Raw genomic sequence first — 20,098 nt, 5'->3', positions numbered from 1 at the left:
CATTGAAAGCTTTGCCATGTGTTCTACCAGATTTTACTTATGTATAGCAGATATAATAATGCAGTACTGATATAATGAAATAAAGGTCTCAGACAGACTAACATGTTGCTAATATAACAGAAGTACTTCACACACATACACAAGTGTGTGTACCAATAGGATCAAACAACCATTCATTAACCCATATACATCCTGAATTGTAATTTAAATGCATTTAAACAGCCTCACCTCCAACATGCTTTTTGCCCTTAACATTTTCTTACAGTAACTAGAATTTGATCAAAAAAGTATCTCTGAACTTGCATTTCTATTGAAAATGAATATTTCAATTCTAAATTATTTAAAACCTCAGTAGAATACTGAAGAATTGTAATGCTGTTGACATAAATTCACAAATAAATGAATGTTTATATTTACTCAAATGTGCTAAGAAATATGTAATTTAAAAGTTTTAGTCAAAGCCTGCAAGCATTTATTTCTGCAGATCCTTCGGGAAGAGTATGAACTCTTTGAAGGAATATATCTGATCTCATTATTGCTGTTGTATTCCTCCTTTGTACCCCATCAGTTAAGCACCCCTACCAAATCACAAATGTTTTATTCTATGAGTCGCTAAAAAATCTGTGATCTTGTAACCTATAGCAGAGACACTGCTGTCCCTGTTTTTATAGACATTTTTCTAGTATTTTTTTCATTTTCACTTTTGAGTAATAGCAGTGAAGGCATATTTGCACAAATAAAGTATATTACTTGATGGTTAATTACAGAACATGTGTCTTGTTAGTATGCTGAAAAGAAAAACTCAGCATATTTTTTCAGGGATACTTTCAGAGAAAGAGAGTTATAAAGTTGTAAAATAGCTTAATCAAGGTCACTTGAGAAGAGGATTGCAAACATACTTTAAGAAAATGCAATTATATTTCTCTTTTTTGTGATATAAAGGAAATAATTTGCATCTTAATGATTAGTAACAGGACAACCAATTTCTTTTAAAATGTAAGGCATATTTTCATTTGAGATCAGTATAAAGTATGTAACAATTCAGATATTTATAAGATATATATTTAAGCTTTCAAAAGATTAGCGTAGAATTCTTCTATATAAAAATGCATTCTATGATCAGAAACTTTAAATGAGATATTTAAATGAAGTAAATAAAGCCTGTACTTATTCTGTGAGGGGGAAAAGTCCTCTTATCAGTGCTCTCGCTTAGACTTGAAATCTTATGTTTTATAACGTTGTGCAGAGATATTTTTGCCTGAAAAAAATTCTAAGTCCTAGGAGTTGTAAGTTCTATGTGTAGCTTTATTCCAAAGGTAAACCTAGAATCATAGAACTGATTGGTTTGAAAGGGACCTTAAAGAACATCTGGTTGCCCTAGATGCAACTCCCCTGCTATAGGCAGGGAAACCTTCCACTAGGCCAGGCTGCCCAAAGCCCCGTCCAACCTGTGCTTGAACACGTAGTGTATCTGCTTATTGACGGATGCCATTAGAGCTACCTTTGCTCAAGTAACAGCTCATCCGGAGCTGTCCGTTGTTCTGAAACCCTCCACGGCATCTCAGCATTTCTGTGCTCCATTTCAGAGTGCCCTTATGTCCGATAGAGATTCAGCAGGTTTGTAAGCTTACTTCTTCAGTGAAATATATCAACCCTATGAATAGCCTAACTTTTAACAGCTTAAAATTAGAATCAGGTTCTTTCTGCCTTTAGCAGCTTTGGAAATTACCTTTGTGTAGTTTAATAAAATCTTGGGATTTAGCTAGAAAAAGGACATCTATAACATGAAAACAAGTTATTCATTAGTAGTAGGTAAACTGAAATTATTTTCTGATGTTATAAGTGTTTATACACTGATAATATTTTGAAAGTATGCAGCAAACTATAAACAAGTGGAAAAGTTAATGTCTAAGTACAGGATGTAACTCTTCTGATCATGTCTAAAGACAAGAATTATTTTTGTGTTACAGCAAAAATTTTATCAGCAATTCCACGGAAATGTTTACCTCAAACAAATCTAGAGAGGTAAAATATGTATTATTATGGAGCTTAGATAATGTTAAAGTCTACTAAAGACTTACAAGAAATGTTTGTCACCCCTATTTTCACTTTGCAATTCAAGTTACCTAGGCATTCTATAAATATTTTCTTCCTTAAGCACAATTTTCAGTAATAATATTTTTTCTTCATTCTTCCTATTTTTTTTTTACATACATACAAACGAAAATAACAAAAAATTTTCTATTGCTTTCTTTTCAGGAGGTTCCTTTTCTTTTTATTGGTATTTCAATGGTCAGGTGTCTTTACTGGGCTTAGGAGTTGTCACTTTTTCCATCCTAAGAGAATTGGGTTTCATTTGTAATCACCATTGTGATCATCAGCTTCTTGTTCACATTCACTGCTTAGGGGCAGCAGCAGGTATTCATTGTTCTCTTTTCATTTTGTTTCATTTAATTTCTAATAATAATGTTTCTGTCAGTCATGTATTGCTTGTTATATTGTTAAAACTAAGGAGCCTTATAAGCTAGTCAGTTGTTTGTGCTGAACAGAAGTGTGCAGGTCCAGAAAGAAAGCCTTACTACCATTTAAACTATTAAAGCTGAGTTCCCTGTATTGCCAGCCTGAAGTTTAGACATTATTGGTAACTGAATTACCCTTTTGACTGAAGACAAAATATTGGATTTATGTTATCTGAGTTGAAACATTGCATTTATTTTTCAGGCTTCTGGGAAAATACCAAAGCAGCTCAAAACTTGCTTTTATCAGCAGCTAACAATCTATTTCCCTATCAGTTTTATGTCTCCTTCCCGCCTGCCTTCTCTCTTTTTCCTCCCACAATAAGCACCATGTAAAATATGTGTGTTGTTATTATGGGTAAGTACTTTATAAAAATATTTATTGTGTAGTTTATTGCAGTTATACAGCCTAAACCCAGCAAAAATATCCTGTGTGCTCAGATTGGCATTTTAACAGGATTATATGTAAGGAGATATTTTGTCAGGCCCCAGAATGAGATTGTTTATTGTCAGACAAGAGCACCCAGAATGTTTTGTTTATAAACAAACAAGCAAAAAACTATTTTGATTTTAATCAAAAATGTATTTTCCTCATAAAAAAATTCACATACTCACTGTGTCTACTCTACAGAATTTGTCCATTTCATTACACCATGTGTCAATCCTAGTATACCTGTTCACTTCAAAAACTCGTGGCTAGAGTGTGTAATACAGCAGAGAAGGATGTATTGCTCAGTTCCACTACTTTTATATAATAATTAAAAAAAAATACAGAAAATGTTCTTGGCTACTTGCACTGTATTCCAGACTTCAATGTCCCATCAAAGTTCTAGAAAATGAAGTTAATTATATTTGGTTGGTAGAATACCGTTAGAAACCAGTTAGTTAAAATTCTTCTATGCTGAGTGAGTACATATTCCTATTTGTCAGCAGCAGCAAAGTCCAGATGTCTAGTTCCTAAGTGAAAGAAATTATTTTTCTTGTTGCTTTTTTGCTCAGCACAAATGCAGTCATGTGCTTTTTGTTTCAGAAATTGATATACTGACACATTTATGACATATTGGTTGGTACACCTATTACAGTTGCTTTTACTTCCATTGCTGTGCTTTTGTCTTTGCCCATGTCCCAAAGACTGATCAGGGGAGGATAAAGCTCATTGAGCGAAAAGGATTGTTTCTTCAGGTAATTCCTTAGATAGCTGTGTCCAACATCATAGTTCATCTCACGTGAGATGCAACTATAGAGATACATCACAGAGATGATTCCCAAAAGAGCTCCAAGGCAGGCAAAGAATCCTATTATGTTGTTCTTTTCATAGCCTTTCACTGCCAAGTCCAGTCCTTTTGTGGTTACGTTGACACATTGTTTCTTAGTCTGTGAATATATAGTGGGAATATCTATACAGATTTTGTATTCAGTTGATGGATTTAGATGTGTAAGATTATATACCTTTATGTCAGATGGTATTCGAGCACTCTGTGCAGCTCGAGAATTTTCAGCTTTCGGAAAGGCTGTCCATCTAACACTGGATTTCAGAATTTTAGAACTTGCCTTCCATGAAACCAAAACAGAATTAGATTTTATGTCTTTTATTTTAATATTCAGAGATCCATTGCTGTCCTGAGGGAAAGAGCCATCCACTTTAATCATGACTGACTTTAGGTCTGCCCCAACTAAATTTGTTGCTATACATGTGTATAAGCCACTTTCTTTTTGTGTTACATCACTTATGTCCAATGTTCCTTCGGAATGAATGTAGTATTTGTTGGAAATAGTATTAGGCAAAAGTTTGTGTCCTGATGGAGTTATCCAGTAGATTTCAGGTTCTGGTTCTGCTGTTGCTCTGCAGTGTAAGGAAATATGGCTGCCAGTTTTCAAATCCAAAGTAGATGGAAAACTTTCGGGAGCTATCAGGGGGAGACAGATTTCCATCATTTCCCGGAAGTGTATCTGTCTCACATTCTGGCCTTGAAATTCAGGGGGGTCTACACAAAACAAGGACTCCGGCTCCATGAAGCGAATGTTTGTTTTATTCATGTTAATCCAGCGGATGACACAATCACATCTAATGGGATTGCTGTGTATGCTAACTTCTTTAAGGTTAGGCAAGGATTCTATTGTACTGCGGTAAAGGGCACTCAGTGCATTGCTGTTAAGCATGAGAGATTCCAATTTGGGCAGTCTGTAGAATGCATTTGGATGAATGTATGATAATCTGGGGTTATTGGTAGCTTCTATTTTTCTTAAGTCTGGCAAATTATCAACAGCAAGACCATCTATAGAAATCAATTCAGGCATGTTATTAATGCCCAACTCTTTTAGGTGCAGCATATTGCTAAAATCTCCTCGTCGTATTCTGTTAATGGGATTCTTATTTAGATCCAGAAATTTAAGTTTTGTGGCCTTTTGAAGAGCAATGTGGGGCACTCTAACAAATCTATTGTCATAAAAGGAGATGCTTTCTAAATTGTCAAGGCCAGCCAAAGCATTATCTGGTATTTCAGTTAGATTTATGCCTGCTAAAACTAGGCTGCGCAGATTGATAAGAGGCTTAAAATTCATATCTTCAATTCTGATTATTGGGTTTTCTCCAATCATGAGAATTTCAAGATTAGGAGTAGCTTCAAACCACTTCCTGTTGATCATTTGCAGACCATTTGAATTGAGATGAAGTCTAAGAAGATTATTGAGGCCTATGAAAGCTCCTGGTGCAATCACAGAAAGCAGATTATGATTAATATAAAGCTCTTGTAAATTGTGGAGTCCAGAGAGACATTCTTCAGGGAGTTCAGTAAGTTTGTTTTCTTCAAGGTACACTGAAAGCAACTGTGGTGTCTTTCTAAGATTAATACTGGTCACCGAAGATAAATTGTTCTGAGATAAATCTAGACCAGTTAAATTCACTGGCAAATCTACTGACTGTTCAATGTTTTCAATATTATTAGTCTGTAGAAGGAGAACTTGTGTGTCAGCAGGCAGTCTGGCTGGAAACTTAAAAAGGCCTAAATCATTACAATCCACTGTTGGAGCATCCATATACACAGACCGGGGGGTGAACCATGGTCTGATCTCACATATACATGACTCTGGGCAGTCTGCTTTTCTTTCTACAGCTTGTACTAGTGCAGTGATAACTAGGCCAAGTAGAAAATTAATTTTGAGTTGCATGTCCTTCATCTTAGCTCAGATGTTCAGAAAAGTAGCACGTGTTAATATTCCACAGTTATGGGTTTGGAATTCAGTATGGCCTGGTCAGTTGATAAAGCGCACACTTGCATTTGTGAAATGATGATCGTGAAGGACTTTTTTCCTGAGGATAAGAGACAAATTTGTAACCAGCTTGTCCAGTAGTAAGAGGCATTTTGTGGAAATGAAGGTCACTCTGTCTTTGATGGCATAAAATTGATAAGCTTTGTGAAGATGAAGTATGTATAGATGGTCATAGGAGATTAAGCAATTCATTTATTTAGTAGCATTAACTTCAAATCCCATGATTGATTAGTGTTTGCAGGAATGACAGGGTGACCTAAAATAGAAGAAGAGGAAATAATTAGTGTAAGAAACTATAAAGTTATAAATTAATTTAGACATCTTTTGCTCTCTAATGTTAATTATTGCAAGTAAGAAAAGAAAATTACTGTGGTGCCTAGAGTATTGTAGTGGTGTCCAGATAGCATAAATGAAGTTAATATAGTAATATATCTTTAGACTTGTAGCTTGTCATACATCCAGTGGAGCATTGCTCTACAGAAAGATGATGATCCACAAACTATAAAGCAAAATACATCAGTGAAATTTTTCTACATATTTTATCGTCTTTTAAAATATTTTCCTTTTTCTTTCAGTTATCACTAGAAGCAGACTGAGTTCTGTTAGCTTTGAAAATGTAAACACTGAGCAAAATCCTACAGAGCATGAATACTTAACTTTTGAACATAAAGTAGAAAGAACATAATATATGTGTAATCAAAGGAAAATGGAATGATGGGATTAACACGCCTTCCTAATGATTACTCTGTTAGCCAAGCCTGTAAGATACTTATACAGAAATAGAAAAAATTGATAATCCACAGGCTTTATAATTTTCTAATTCTTTTTGAGGCTGCTGTTTAGGAAGAAAACTTTTCTTTAAATTGATAATTAGAAAGAAATATGTACCTCATAATAAATAGCTTGTCATCTTGGCAAATTCAGGCTAATTACTGGCTTGCTTGTTTTGGCTTCAGTAGCTTCAATTGCAAGGAATAATAATAACAGAAAAATGTCTTCAGAGTAAGAAGGAAAAAAATTACATTGACAATTGTTTCTTTGGTCTGTAGGTCTGCAAAAATCTGAAATTTGCTATGAAATTTCATATTTTCTTCATGTCCTAAATCTTAGTAAAGACTCGAAGCCTTAGCACCTTGAAGCATCAAATGTATCCTCTCCAGATTTTTGTTATGTACTTGCTTGTTATGGAGAAAAAAAAATCTTTCAGCGTATATTTTTTTCCAAGCCATATAATTCAAGCCCTTCATATATGAAGTAATACACTTTAACATACACTTTACTTCAGAATATACACTTCACACTATTGTCCAGAAGACTTCTTACAATACACATTTATGCCCTTTCTCCCTTTGCCCCTAGTGTCAAAATTATAGTGCCATTGCTCACAAACTATATGATCAAGGCTTCATTGACATTAATAAGTAGCTTCTGAGGTGTTGCTGGTACAGATAAAATTGCTATAGTCAAGTGTCAAGGATATGGATTTTTGGTTTCCTTTCCAAGCCCGAGGATTGGGCATATTGACTACATAGGCATTCTGTATCAGCTCAGAGAAAAGGTGCTGGAGCATGTTGAGTGACATTAGGCCAGTATGAAATACATTTGTGAAGTCTCTGAGGCTGCTGTTTGTGTTATGTACATTTAAGGACATTTAATATTGTATTTCAACTTGTAAGTGTATTAATAAAGTGATCAGACAATGTGTGAGATAAACATATAGAAAACCTTCTGCTCTTTTAAGGATTAATAATATGTTTTTATGCAAATGGCCTACAGAAATGCAAAGACATACTGACTGAAGTAGTGAAAATGCAATCTCTTCCTTTGTTCTGAGAAATTAGATGAACTTGAGGCTTGAAGAAAAATAAAGGTTTGCCTTGTACAGTTAATGCCTATAACTTGTTCTTAATTTTGCCTCCAGGAGACAATGTAATACACCTATATGGAGTACTGTCCTATTTATTAAAGATCTCAATGGAATTCATTCTATGTCAAATGCACAGATGTAATTTACTATGTAGGGAGAAAAGAAGATGGCAATGAAGGGAATTTATTGAATCATGTTATTGATGCACTTCCTAAAGCATGAGTCCCATTGACTTTTGAATTTTATTTGGATTTTATATTAAAATGTATCTGTAAGCATGGCAAATACAAAATGTAAGTTTATAGTAATTGAAAGCTGATCAGAAATCTTACCTGAATAGTAAATTAATTGAGATTAAACAGACTGCTACTGCAGATACCTAATCTCAGCGTTCTGCTCCCACTATGATTCTCAGGGACTTCTGTTCAGTAGCGGTACCAGGAAAATATTCTTGGGAGCATAGCTACATAGCTGACCTGGTTTTCTGCTCCTCCTTGGACATGTGCTATTGGCCACTGAAATATAGGATGTGGACCAAAATGAACCTTTCATGTGTGTCCAGGCATTTGAGAGGCTGTAACAGCTGAAGCATATAAACTACTGCATTTTCATGTACACAGAGCCAACATGCTCCTGGATTTGAGTTTATACTCCTCCTCACTTTATACTGCAGCTTCTATGGGATTCCCAAGCCAAAACCAAGGACACAAGTGGATATTTTCATGTCATGTATATTGGAGTGGGCTTTCTGGCAATACATCTTTGTATGTAATAGTAATATTGTGTGACTCTGATGTACAGTTTTGACAAAAAAAGTAAGGAAACATGGACTGCTGATGTTAAGTTTTCTGGTCGCATTTGAAGAGATCAAAAATCAGAATCAAGTTATGCAGTATGACGTTGCATATGCCAGCTTGTTGATTATATGTGTATCTGTGTGAATGTAATTAATTTCTTACCTTGAGATATGTATATACTACTTCTGAGAAGTGAGCTGCAGCTTACTGTAATAAAATAAACCTCATATAAATTGATAGTTTGCAATCAATGCTATGAACTGTCATTGAAGTTCTATTTCCTTAAAGAGCATAGTGTCACAAAGATAAATGTTTGTGTTGGAGAATAAGCATTTAACTTTATGATACTTTAAGCTTTTGAAATGCACTGATTCTTTTTCTTCATTAATGTACTGATAGTAGTAAATCTATAATGATCGCACTAGATAAAGATCAAAATTATATATTACTACTAACAATGATTTTTAGAATTTTTATTAATGAGTTTCAGTGATTTTAAAGTTAAGTGTTTCATAACATTTGGCGTTTTAGTGAAATTTTGCATTTCAAATGCCTGGTTTTAAAGGTAGTAGAAGGGTAAAGAGAACTGAAAGTTACTTGTCCTGTTTCTTTCAGTAGTATTTGAAGTGTCTGAGATTTACATATACCGAGGTTTCTGAGCAAAGGTAGATAATTTCTTAAAAAAAAAAAAATTCTGATAATGAAATTACATCAGCATCACCTGGTAAGCAAGAATATTGTTTTTATTTTACTGCTTTTGTTAGGTCTTGGTGATCTCTCAGGAGTTTTGATGTGATGCAAGTGATTCTTGAAACTTGTACCTACTCTGGTGCAATAGACAAGCTTGTAGAGATGAGGCTCAGCTTAAAATTATTCCCAGTAAGCTGAGCTGTGGTAAAAGTGTTTACACATAAGCAGCAGCAGGAGCTATGCATTGCAGTTTTGGACTCTGATGAAATTCTTTCCCGTGCTACATTTATAAACCTTCTGTGCACTCTGATTGTACATATAGTCCCTCATCTAGATAAAATGACATAGTTTTCTTCCTAATGTATCAATTAAACAGTCTGCAACTGAAAAGTTAGTAATGCTATTCAGTATTTTTATTACTGTTTTCCTTACTGGAACTTCTGTCCCAAAACTGTTTAAATCTTCATGGACAGATGATTTAATTTCTTCTGGAAGTCCATCCCTATTGCAGTCCATACTTACTGTCTTATTAAATGTGGCATGCCTCTTGCTTTTAAGATGTTACCTCTTGCTTTTAGAAAAATGCAACCTGATGTGACTTTTTGCAGCCTAATTATCTCTTGTATAGACAACGATTGCTATGTCTTAATTAGGTTTGTTTCATTCACTGCTATTGACAGGTGGAGCCTTAGTTTACAAGAGGGTATCACTATTATTTGAGCTGGAAAAGACATTCAGAGAGTGAATAAACTGAGCAATGTTTCTCATCACTGGAGCAACAGACAGCTAAGAACAAAGTCAGAGTGGGCAGAAAGGGAAAGAAACACGTCAGGTTTTGGCAATCTTTCTTTTCCACTTCAGCAGTTAGAGAGACAGTGATAAAAACTAAAAATGCAGCAGCTACATTGCAATGTGCCCTGCTGGCAATAAGGCAAACAGTTCACTTCACAAGGACCAATTTAGAGGTGGCAAGCATTTTGAAAACACAGCTGTTCATACAAAGGTACCTTTCAAACATATCAATTGAAAAAGCCACTTCTCACTTCTTGTCATCATAACCCCTTTGAGCAGTTCTGTGGACAGAGATCTGGAAATGTCACTAACCAAAAACTGGGCACAACACATTTCCTACCTGACTTGATTGTAGTACAGCACATTTTTGGAGAGTTTTTTTAAGCGTTATGGGTATATACAGACTTACATTTGAACATGTAACATCTTTCCGATACTTTTATAACACAATTTTTCCTTGCTTGTTCTGTTATGAAAATTTTCAAAATAAAAATGTTTCCTTGGGGAATTTTTTATTTTCAATACAGCACAATTGATTATAAGATGCAACAACTTAAATTTGACATATTCAAGAATTGGCACAAAGATCTGTTTGATTTCTTTTCTCCCCCTCCTTAAAAATGTAAGTGGCATATTTTTGTTGAAATATGTACAGAAAATTTGACTAAGGAGGACTACAAGTTTAAGTTAAAGCATAAAAAGATAATATGATGGATTAGCATAAAATAATCAGTCTTGAAATAAAGTATTTCTAGAAATAAGCTCTACTAGCTAGTCCAATATGGTTGCTGGAAATTATATATGCTATGTAAAAACTGAAAAAAGTTTTGTTAGCATATGTACTCTCACTTTCATTCCACTCTCTGGATCAAAGAGTTTTGTGCAGAATCCTGTTTCTCTTTACAAATACAAATTAACAGTTCACTGTATTAGGCTGTCATTGTTTTATATGCTTACATATAGCCATTGTAGTTTCACATTAAAACATGAATGAGGATTTTTGGAAATTAGTGTGGTTTTGTCAATCTCAGTTCTGAGGTGTTCAACTTGGGCAGCTGACATTATCAGAAGATGTTTGGATTTTGAGAGTCCTTAAAAATGAGTATTTAAAGTATCTGAACATGTCTGAAAAACTTGACTATGGCTTCCTATCGGAATATTGACCATCTACTTTTTTAGTATTGATTAATTTTTAGAACATCAGGTTGTCTCTGAATACCATTACATGAGAGATGTAAAGGAAATGAGAAAGCTACTTGTATATTGGGAGAAGAGAAGGCTGCTTGGAGACCTCATAGCAGCCTTCCAGTATCTGAAGGGGGCATACAAAGATGCTGTAGAGGGACCCTTCATCAGGGACTGTAGTGATAGGACAAGGGGCAATTGCTTCAAACTTAAACAGGGGAGATTTAAGTTTGATATAAGGAAGAAATTATTTATTGCTAGAGTGGTAAGGCACTTGAACAGGCTACCCAAGGAAGTTGTAACTGCTCTATCCCTGGAAGTGTTCAAGGCCAGATTGGGCAGAGCCTTGGGCAACATGTGAGTGTGAGATGTCCCTGCCTATGGCAGGGGGGTTGGAACCAGATGTTTTTAAGGTCCTGTCCAACCCCAACCATTCTATGATTCTGATTTAACCCTGAATGCAATCTGTAATGTCTGAATAATTATTTAGGCATATGTGTTTATTTTGTGAACTTGATATACATCTTTTAATTTTTTTTTTCTTGCAATAAACTTGCCTAGGGGAAATCCACAAGCTTAAAATGTTTAATATGAATGTAAATTAGGACAAATTCTCACACTTTAGACCATTACAATATTAGAATGACAAGATTTTATGCATCATTAATTTTTTTTTATATCCATGGACATCATGTGCTTTGAGGTTATCTTAATCTAGAAGTATAGATTCAGCTAGATTTACATGAGATTTACCCTTTCACTAATTGAGTCTGGCCTACTATCCTTGTGCTCATTTACTGTATCTTAATGCAATTTAACAGATATTAGAGGAATTATCAGCATGTAGAATTCATTAACAACTTACTGTATTTCTATTTCTTTTCTCAAAAATTACATTATAGTATTTCAGAAAATATTGCAATATAATAAATCATAAAGCTTCAATAATGCAGTATTTATAATAGATTCAATAAAAACAGTAAAATGGAAGCCAAAGGAGTATTTACATATGGTCTGTGATGATTTATTACATACACTATTTTAGAATAACTTTTCAATGGACTTAAATGGACATTTGGTAAAACCTCCTTTTAAAAATGGAAAAGATACAGCGCTTGTTTCCTAACCTGTTTTAAACTGGATAACCATGATTGACCATGGAAAGGCAGGTAACTATGGGAACACCTGCATGTGAAGTGAGGTGTTTATCAATCACAATCACAGTGCTCAATAGAAATAGTATATAATTTTGTTGCTATTATTAATTTGGTGTCAGTAGCAGCATTGTGCGTTGAAGCCAGAGGGTAGATAAGGAACACATTGTCTTGTGTGCTAACTTTCTTCAAAACAAAACTGTGAGCTTTACTCTGTGGAGCTTAAAATTTACATACAAATAGAGGGGCAACTGATGATTCAGGCAGGGCAAATAAAAAATAGAAGTCACAATCTCCAAATATCCTTGGGTTTAATTGTTAACTCTAACCATAGTCTAGTAGCTTTCTATCATGATCCTGGCTTGCTTTTCCAGGCTTCCATTTTAAATCTTATGTCTGTAAATCTCTCTCTCATGTGATTTTAACTTTTAATCACACACTCCCTAACCATTGAATACATCTGACCTTTTCATAAATGTCATAGCAAAAGTAGATGAAAAGTTGTTTGATGATACTTGGTAAAGGAATTATTTCAGTAACTACAGTTCCTTAATTTTTTTTTTGGTTTTTAGTCTAATATGAAGGGCACAAAATAATTTTTAGTTATTATTTTTGAGTGAGATATTTCAAAAGTATGTTTACATGACAAAAGGCTGAATTTCAATGGAGGTTGCACATTTTTTTTACCATTTGTGTTGTAGTCTGTCATTTATATTCTTATAGTAGGGCATTCCAAATCTTCTTGAAATATTTTTAATGTATGGCAGTTAGACTATATCTCATAATTTTATATACTTGAATTTATTGAAAAAAAAAATTTGAGAATAATCTGAACTAAGTTCTTATTCCTTCTTCTTAAATGAGATATTGAATGTATAGTCCTGATATTTTTAATCTAAAAATTTAACTCATGGCTAGTATTACTTGTTCTGACTTTTTATTAAATAATAACTCCACATATATGTATTTTCTAGTCATCAGAGAAAAACATCAAGGATTAAATGTTGAAAATAACCTTTCAAAGTACTTAGATCTTTGACATCCTTGTTATAGTTCTTAGCCTTAGGAAGGTTTCACTGTGTAAGTGATGTATTTATGGTTGCCATTATCAAGCAATTATGGCAAAAAAAATTATTGCTATAACTTGGGAAAGTAATGTGTTAGTTTAATTTAGATGTATTCGTACATGTTCAACTTCTTTTTGACAGTTGTCATGTTTGTAGTGGAGAAGCACATATTGGCAGTTACCTAGGCACATAGTTGGCAAGAGAGCAGTCACGTTCTGGATGTGGGTGCATGTACCCAGTTACCAGATGCTTCAAGCAGATGGTCAAAACTAAAGATGAGTGAGACCGGTTTTGGCTTGATATTCTAGAAAGCTACCATACCAGTTCTGGGGTTGTATAGTACATTTGACTAGTAAAAAAAAGCCTAGCCAAAATCCAGCAGAGCTGTTGGCAAAATCTGAATTTTGTGATTTTATTTTTTTTTCTTTGTGGCTGATGGATGTAAATATTAAACAAGCCTAAAACACAGTACTAGTTCTGTTCAGGTAGTTGTAATAAAGACAGAGATAGTGACTGTAGTTGGTACATTTTTTCCTGGGAATTTAATAATATATGCTTTTTTGATTTATGATGGGAAAATGGTCACTGTAATAACATTAGAAAATGATAAACATCATAATCTTAGGAGTCATAATTTCCTGTCTATATTTTTCAGCAGCAAAGTTATAGGCTTGGAAGGCCTAAATTTAAATTGTCAGTCTTTAATGGCAGGCTTCTAATGAGTAGTGAATTCACCTTTTAGGTTTTGGTATAGTTGTGATTTGTTTTGGGAAATGCTCACATCAAGGTAAATGCTGTTATACAATTTAAAAGAGTAATTTCCAGTGTCCACTGTACTGATTATGAACTATAATAATCTAAAGATATGAAATGGCTTAATGAATGAAGTTGTATCAGGAACATCCTGCTACAATCCCAGACAGTACTTGATGTATACTTGTATTACATGGAATGTGGCTTAAGATCCATGAAGGAGAAAAAAGTATTCTCATCATAATAGTAAGCATAAATTCCACACTAAAAAAAACAAAGATTTTTGAGCTTCCAGGAGTGTATGTATTTTGTGTCTTGAATTTTCCTACCAAATTGAGCTTTAACATAATAATTGTGAATATATTGGGTGATTACTTTCATTCTGAGCCACCTGGGGAACGAGGTTCATGTTGTATTGTTCAAAAGAGATGGATTTTTTTTTTAATTTTGCTGAGGCAATGTAGAGAAATTGATTGATGAAAAAACAATTTCAGGATGCAAAAAGGGACAATGTGTAAACCAGAATATTATTTTAAAGAGTCAGAAATGAAAGTTCTGTTTTCTGTTGTATTTTATGTCAGTTGGAGTGATTTATGCATACTCATAAATTACCAGCTCATAGAAATACTGTAATTTCTGGTTGCAGAAAGTGTTTTGGTTTGTATTTAGTATTAATTACAGTTTTTGCTCAGCTAAGCATCTCATTAATAACATTACATGTTGGGGAGTTTTATATGATTTGAAAAAATAATTTTATTTTTAGACCCCAAATTACTGTTTTTTGCACTTTTATGTTCCCATTGGTCAGCTGTAATCCACACTATAGGATTATCTTGGTTCATTTCTTATTTCCAAGAAGTTAATACATTAAAATGCTGATCTTATTTGCTCTTTAAAATAAGATTTGCTTTTTAAAATAAGATAAGAAGAAAAAAGATAAATACAAAATAAATATCAACACTTATAGTTAAGTACAGTATCCTTTCTACTGTGTGTTGCACTACAGCTAAATAATCATATAGTTCCTGGAACAGTAACTGAATTCTCTTTCAAGTGTTTTTCTTCTCTGAAAATTGCAAATTTATTTAAACCATTGCACCTCTCCAGCATGTATAGATTCATAGCCAACTTCCTCACTCCTTTTTTTCCACTGTACAATCCTTCAAGTGTTTCCTATTACTTTAGATGATTTTTTTTTATTTCCTTGTCTAAACTGAAAAATCACTCAATCCTTTAGATGATTTGACTTATTAGCATGTCACTGAACAGGATTATTTCAATTATGAAATTTACATGATATAGCCGCATCTTGATTTTTGTACTTCTTTCTCTAGCATCTATCATCATTTTACATCACCTTTCAGCATTTTGGACTGTAAATCTGATAGCAATGTTAAAATTAACATTCTGATCTTTCAGAGAATTTTGACCAGTATTCACTGTTCAATTATTGATGTCAATCAACCAGATTGTGATCACTGTACTCAAAACTGGCACTAGATTTGCCTTGACAAACATAATTTCTCTTGCATTTCTGGGGGGGATTCCTACACCTGATTCGAAGACTATGGATACACATGTGCTGTAGGTACACATGTGAAGACTTGTAAGAACACTCCTCACATTACAATAAGAATGTTAGAGATGCACAGATGTATTTGTGCAATGAAATGCATCTTGCTATGGGAAAATGGCTCTTCAAACTGAAAAAAAGATAAATTAGAATTAAGATGTTGAAAGATCATGTTACTGGTGATTATGGAATAGTAGGATGAGCAGTTTGTTTCATCACTGGTGTTGAAGTGGGATAGAGGAAATATTTCAAATTGTCCTTCCAGTTTGTCCTTCCAAAGTTGGATTAGCCATAATTTTGTAATAGTGATAATGCTGAAGTCAAAGCAACCTGCTTTTTCATTAGAAGATGTTAATTTTGAAGTCCGACTTCGGACTTTCTGCTTTCAGACAATGGCATGGTTTTCTTTTCCAGCAGTACAACAACTCGAATAAGTAAAGAAAGACAGATATTTCAATACTGTGACATTTCAATATTTTGAAACTACAAATTATCCTTTAAGGGTATAATAATAATTTCTGCTTCAAAATTGGAAGACATCAGAGGGAACATCAGAAGTAAGGAGAAAGTAGCACTAGAATGCCTGTGAAACAGCAAATGTGAACCTAATATATGCCAAAATCCTTTAGTTTAATTTATGAGTTACAGGTAAAAAGCTCATGAAATGCTGTATATGGTTCTGGTCGCACTCAGGTTCAGTAATATTAATATAATTAATGCAGAATCAGCATGAGAACTAATGGAAAATGCATACTAATATACTAACATGTATGGAAAATAGCTAGGAGCATGTGTAGTAAAAGGTAACGGGCAAACAAGTTGGAAGAGCAACAGTTTGTGTCCCTTCAAACGCTTGTGAAGCATTTGAAGAAAATATGATTTCTGCATATGTACCATAAATTCTAGAGTACATTGCATAATGTCATAGAAGGAAGTAAATAAATAGAAATAGAAAGATACAATGATGGTGGGAGTTGTGGGGGGGGTTATTTGTTTGTTGTTTGGGGGGTTTGGGGTTTTTTTGTTTGGTTTTTCTTTTTATTTTGTTTTTCTTGCAGTAGTGTGTAAGAGGTAGTACAGATGTTTTGAAGGCAAAGAGCCAATTCACTTGACAGAGTTTGCTGATGCAATACACAAGCTAGTAACAATGAAAATGTATTGAGGATTAATTTGGTTAACCACAATTTAAACAGGTGAATGAGGATAATTAAGCTTTGGTGTGTGGCTTTTTCTGCCAGTCCTTATAAATGTGAACTGAATATACAGTTTAAGTTCCCTCACAGTATAATTATCCTTCCTTCAGGCAATAGTTGTCACCTTGTTCAATATTATAATGATGGAAATTATAAACCACCTGTCTGTCTCCTTGCAAATGACTGTGTCCTCTGTTAATGAGCATGGAAATGTCACCTTAAATTGCTTTAATATACCTAATACAAAAAAACCCAAACCTCCAAAGCATGGAATGCTTTTGATGTTCAAAATCCATACCAGTTGTTACATTTGTGTTAGTATGCTTTAAACTGTCCTTATCATGGTATCCTACTATATGTAGGAAATGCCAATTTTGAAAGTAAATCCAGACTAAACTTTAATCTGAACAGAGAGTGTAGAACAGTGTGAACATTTTAACTCCTATATTTTCAAACACTGACCTATGAGCTTCAGTTTCCACTACTGGTTGTGGAGAACGATTATGATGTATTTCTGAATTTCCAAATCTGAATTTCCAGTGCCATCTGGTAAATTGCAGTTGGTTAAAGGCTGAGATGATACTGGAATAAAATGAATAGGCAAAGCAACACGTTGGATTGGCTGGGAACTTGAAAAGTCCTGAAAACATTTCCCTGAAGGTGATAGAATCTTCTTTTCTGTCTCCTATTATTCATGAGAGATAATGTGAGCCACATCCAGGGAACATGAAGTAGCATTTGAAAGTTATGGAAGTAATGAATAAGACTTATAGCAGGTATAACGTGAAATGCCTTTGTTTGGCAGTCCTTCAGGAGCAGGCTTTTAGGACTGATCAAGCAGTAGGGAAGACACTCTAAAAGCATAAAAAATGCTTGGCTTGAAAATCAGGTTTTAGCTTCATTATATTTCCCATGTTGCTGTTAAGTATTAGAATTGAATGGTAAATTACAAATAATTTTGCTATTTAGTTGCTGTTTTCCTACAAATAATTATTCTTCAAGGGTGAACTTTTAAAACATTTTGAACAATTTTAGTTTGTGAATAAAAGCCTATCTTGAAACAAAATTACTGAAGAATTATTGCGATGAGTTCTCTTTACAATGAGAATGTCTAAATCTCTTTTAATGTCCTTGTGGTTTATAGAGTCATATAGTCACAATAAACTGATACTAGTCTAATATTTTAATGAAAATGGAGAATCTACTGCAGGTGGAGACATAGATATTTAGTTGCAAAAACCTAGCCTTACCTTGAAAGAAATAAAAATGGAAGACTGCAATTACATATTGATGAAGATAAAGCAAAGCTTATCATTTAGTGATCTGTGATGGTCAAAAAAGATTTTGCAGCAGGTTGAGCAGGTTATTTGTAGCTTGGTCTATTACTAAACCCTGTTTGGTCAAGGAAATTCCTGCTTTGAAATGGATTATTTCTTTGTTGAGAATTAACAGATATTTGACTGTATCTGCAGCAGGATTGTGGATCCTTTTCCTTATCATGACTGTCCAGGATGATGATCTAGTAAAAAAGATGGTATCATGGATATTTTGGTTATAGAATCACAGAATCATAGAATAGTTAGGGTTGGAAAGGACGTTAAGATCATCTAGTTCCAACCCCTCTGCCATGGGCAGGGACACCTCACACTAAACCATATCACCCAAGGCTTCATCCAACCCAGCCTTGAACACTGACAGGAGTGGAGCATTCACCATCTCCCTGGGCAACCCATTCCAGTACCTCACCACCCTAACAGTACTAACTTATTGTTTTCAGATCAAAGTGTTAACTATTAACTGATAAGCACTCATAGTGTTTTAGTAGGGTGAATAATCTCAGGTTAATACCTGCCAAGCTGATAACCTAGGAAAAGTTAAGGTGAAGGATTCTTGATGGTTTTCATTTATTCCCCTTTCTGGCCTTCCAAGTTATTTTCAGGGTTTTAATTCTTTCAGGAATTGCTGTAGGACCTATCCTGTGTTGCAGACAAGTAAGAATTTCATTCTGTTAAAGCAGAGAAGCTCCTTTTGATGCTCCCAAGTATTTCTTCCCTATATATGGACTCAGTTTTTAGACCTGTTAAGGAGAGAGTGGCAACATTTCTCTCCTCTGAACTACTTATAAAATGCAAAAGAACATTACAACCCACTAAACTTTTTTGGTGGATAGAAAGGGTTTTTTATTTATTTTGCTTTACTGTATAGTTTATATACGAACATGATTCTTGAAATCTAATGAAAAGATAAATCTGCACATTCTACTAAAAAAATCTTTCTGTTTCATTTGCTTAATTGTGAAATAGCAAAATTTTCTAGCTGTTTTTAAGGTTTGACATGGTTAGCTGTCTTTAGTTCAATAATTAGTTTATGCAGATTTTTTGGATCAGGCTCATTCCTATCTTTCTGCTTCTGAATCTATCATATTTTTATTACAAAAGTCACTCTCAAAGAATTTCCCACCATGCTTTTAATTGCTTTCTCTTTTAAAAAATAACAATAGCAAAGAAGCATGAAACAGAATTTGTTTCACTGGAAAAAAAATCTTTAATTTCAGAGGCTACGTGGTGTAGTTTGATAGTTTGATTTTTAGAAGGTTTCCATTTTGCTTGTTAACAGAAAGAATTTTTCAGGGTTACGTGGATTTTCCAAATAGGTACCAGACAAATACAGGTAATTGTTTGGCTCTATCAGGTGCCATACTTCTAAAGCAACAATTGAAGTACAGTATTTATTAAATATAATTTTTATGTTAAAAAATATTACCATCATCTTTCAGTGACTTTTGTCTGATGTGACAATATTAATGGGAGCACTGACACTTGCTGCAATACCACATCCATTCTTCATAAAACGGACATTGTCAATAGAGTTAAAAATGAAGTTGCAAAGATCTGCTGTAGGAAAGGAGGGTACAGATAAAGTATTCTGCAGTTTGGGCATGTCAGAATCCAGCTGAGGATAATTGTGGTCTCATTTAATTTTGTAACTGGAAAATACTCAGAATATTTCTTGATTGGAAGTCAGTTTAAGATAGCTCTATCCATATCCCCTAGCCTTGCATGTTTGGTCTGCTAGAGGCAGACAGGAAAGAGAAAAGTTTAGGTTTTTACATTTTTTGGGGGGGTGCTGTTCATCTTTTGTTATACTCTTGTTCACTATCTTTGAAAATTAGCTGAGTTGGAAGTAAAATTGAATTGGTATTAACATAATCCTAGTTCTGCTCTACTCTGAGAATTTCAGC

General features: G+C 34.1%; 2 protein-coding genes across 3 annotated transcripts in view; one reads left to right on the top strand and one right to left on the bottom strand.

Moving 5' to 3' along the window:
- IMMP2L (inner mitochondrial membrane peptidase subunit 2) overlaps nucleotides 1-20,098 on the top strand; it is a 473,442-nt gene that overhangs the window by 194,634 nt on the left and 258,710 nt on the right. The window lies entirely within an intron of this gene.
- Nucleotides 3,077-20,098, bottom strand: part of LRRN3 (leucine rich repeat neuronal 3) — a 34,149-nt gene continuing 17,127 nt past the window's right edge. Inside the window, exon 2 of the mRNA XM_005154292.3 lies at nucleotides 3,077-6,042. Coding sequence (XP_005154349.1) covers nucleotides 3,567-5,693 — 2,127 coding nt within the window. The 5' untranslated portion in view covers nucleotides 5,694-6,042 and the 3' untranslated portion in view covers nucleotides 3,077-3,566. The remainder of the gene's footprint in view (nucleotides 6,043-20,098) is intronic.

The sequence above is a fragment of the Melopsittacus undulatus genome, chromosome 5, assembly GCF_012275295.1.
Source record: "Melopsittacus undulatus isolate bMelUnd1 chromosome 5, bMelUnd1.mat.Z, whole genome shotgun sequence".
Taxonomy (NCBI): Eukaryota; Metazoa; Chordata; class Aves; order Psittaciformes; family Psittaculidae; genus Melopsittacus; species Melopsittacus undulatus.
Note: the sequence above shows the minus strand (reverse complement) of the source record. Positions and strands in the feature narration are given on the sequence as shown.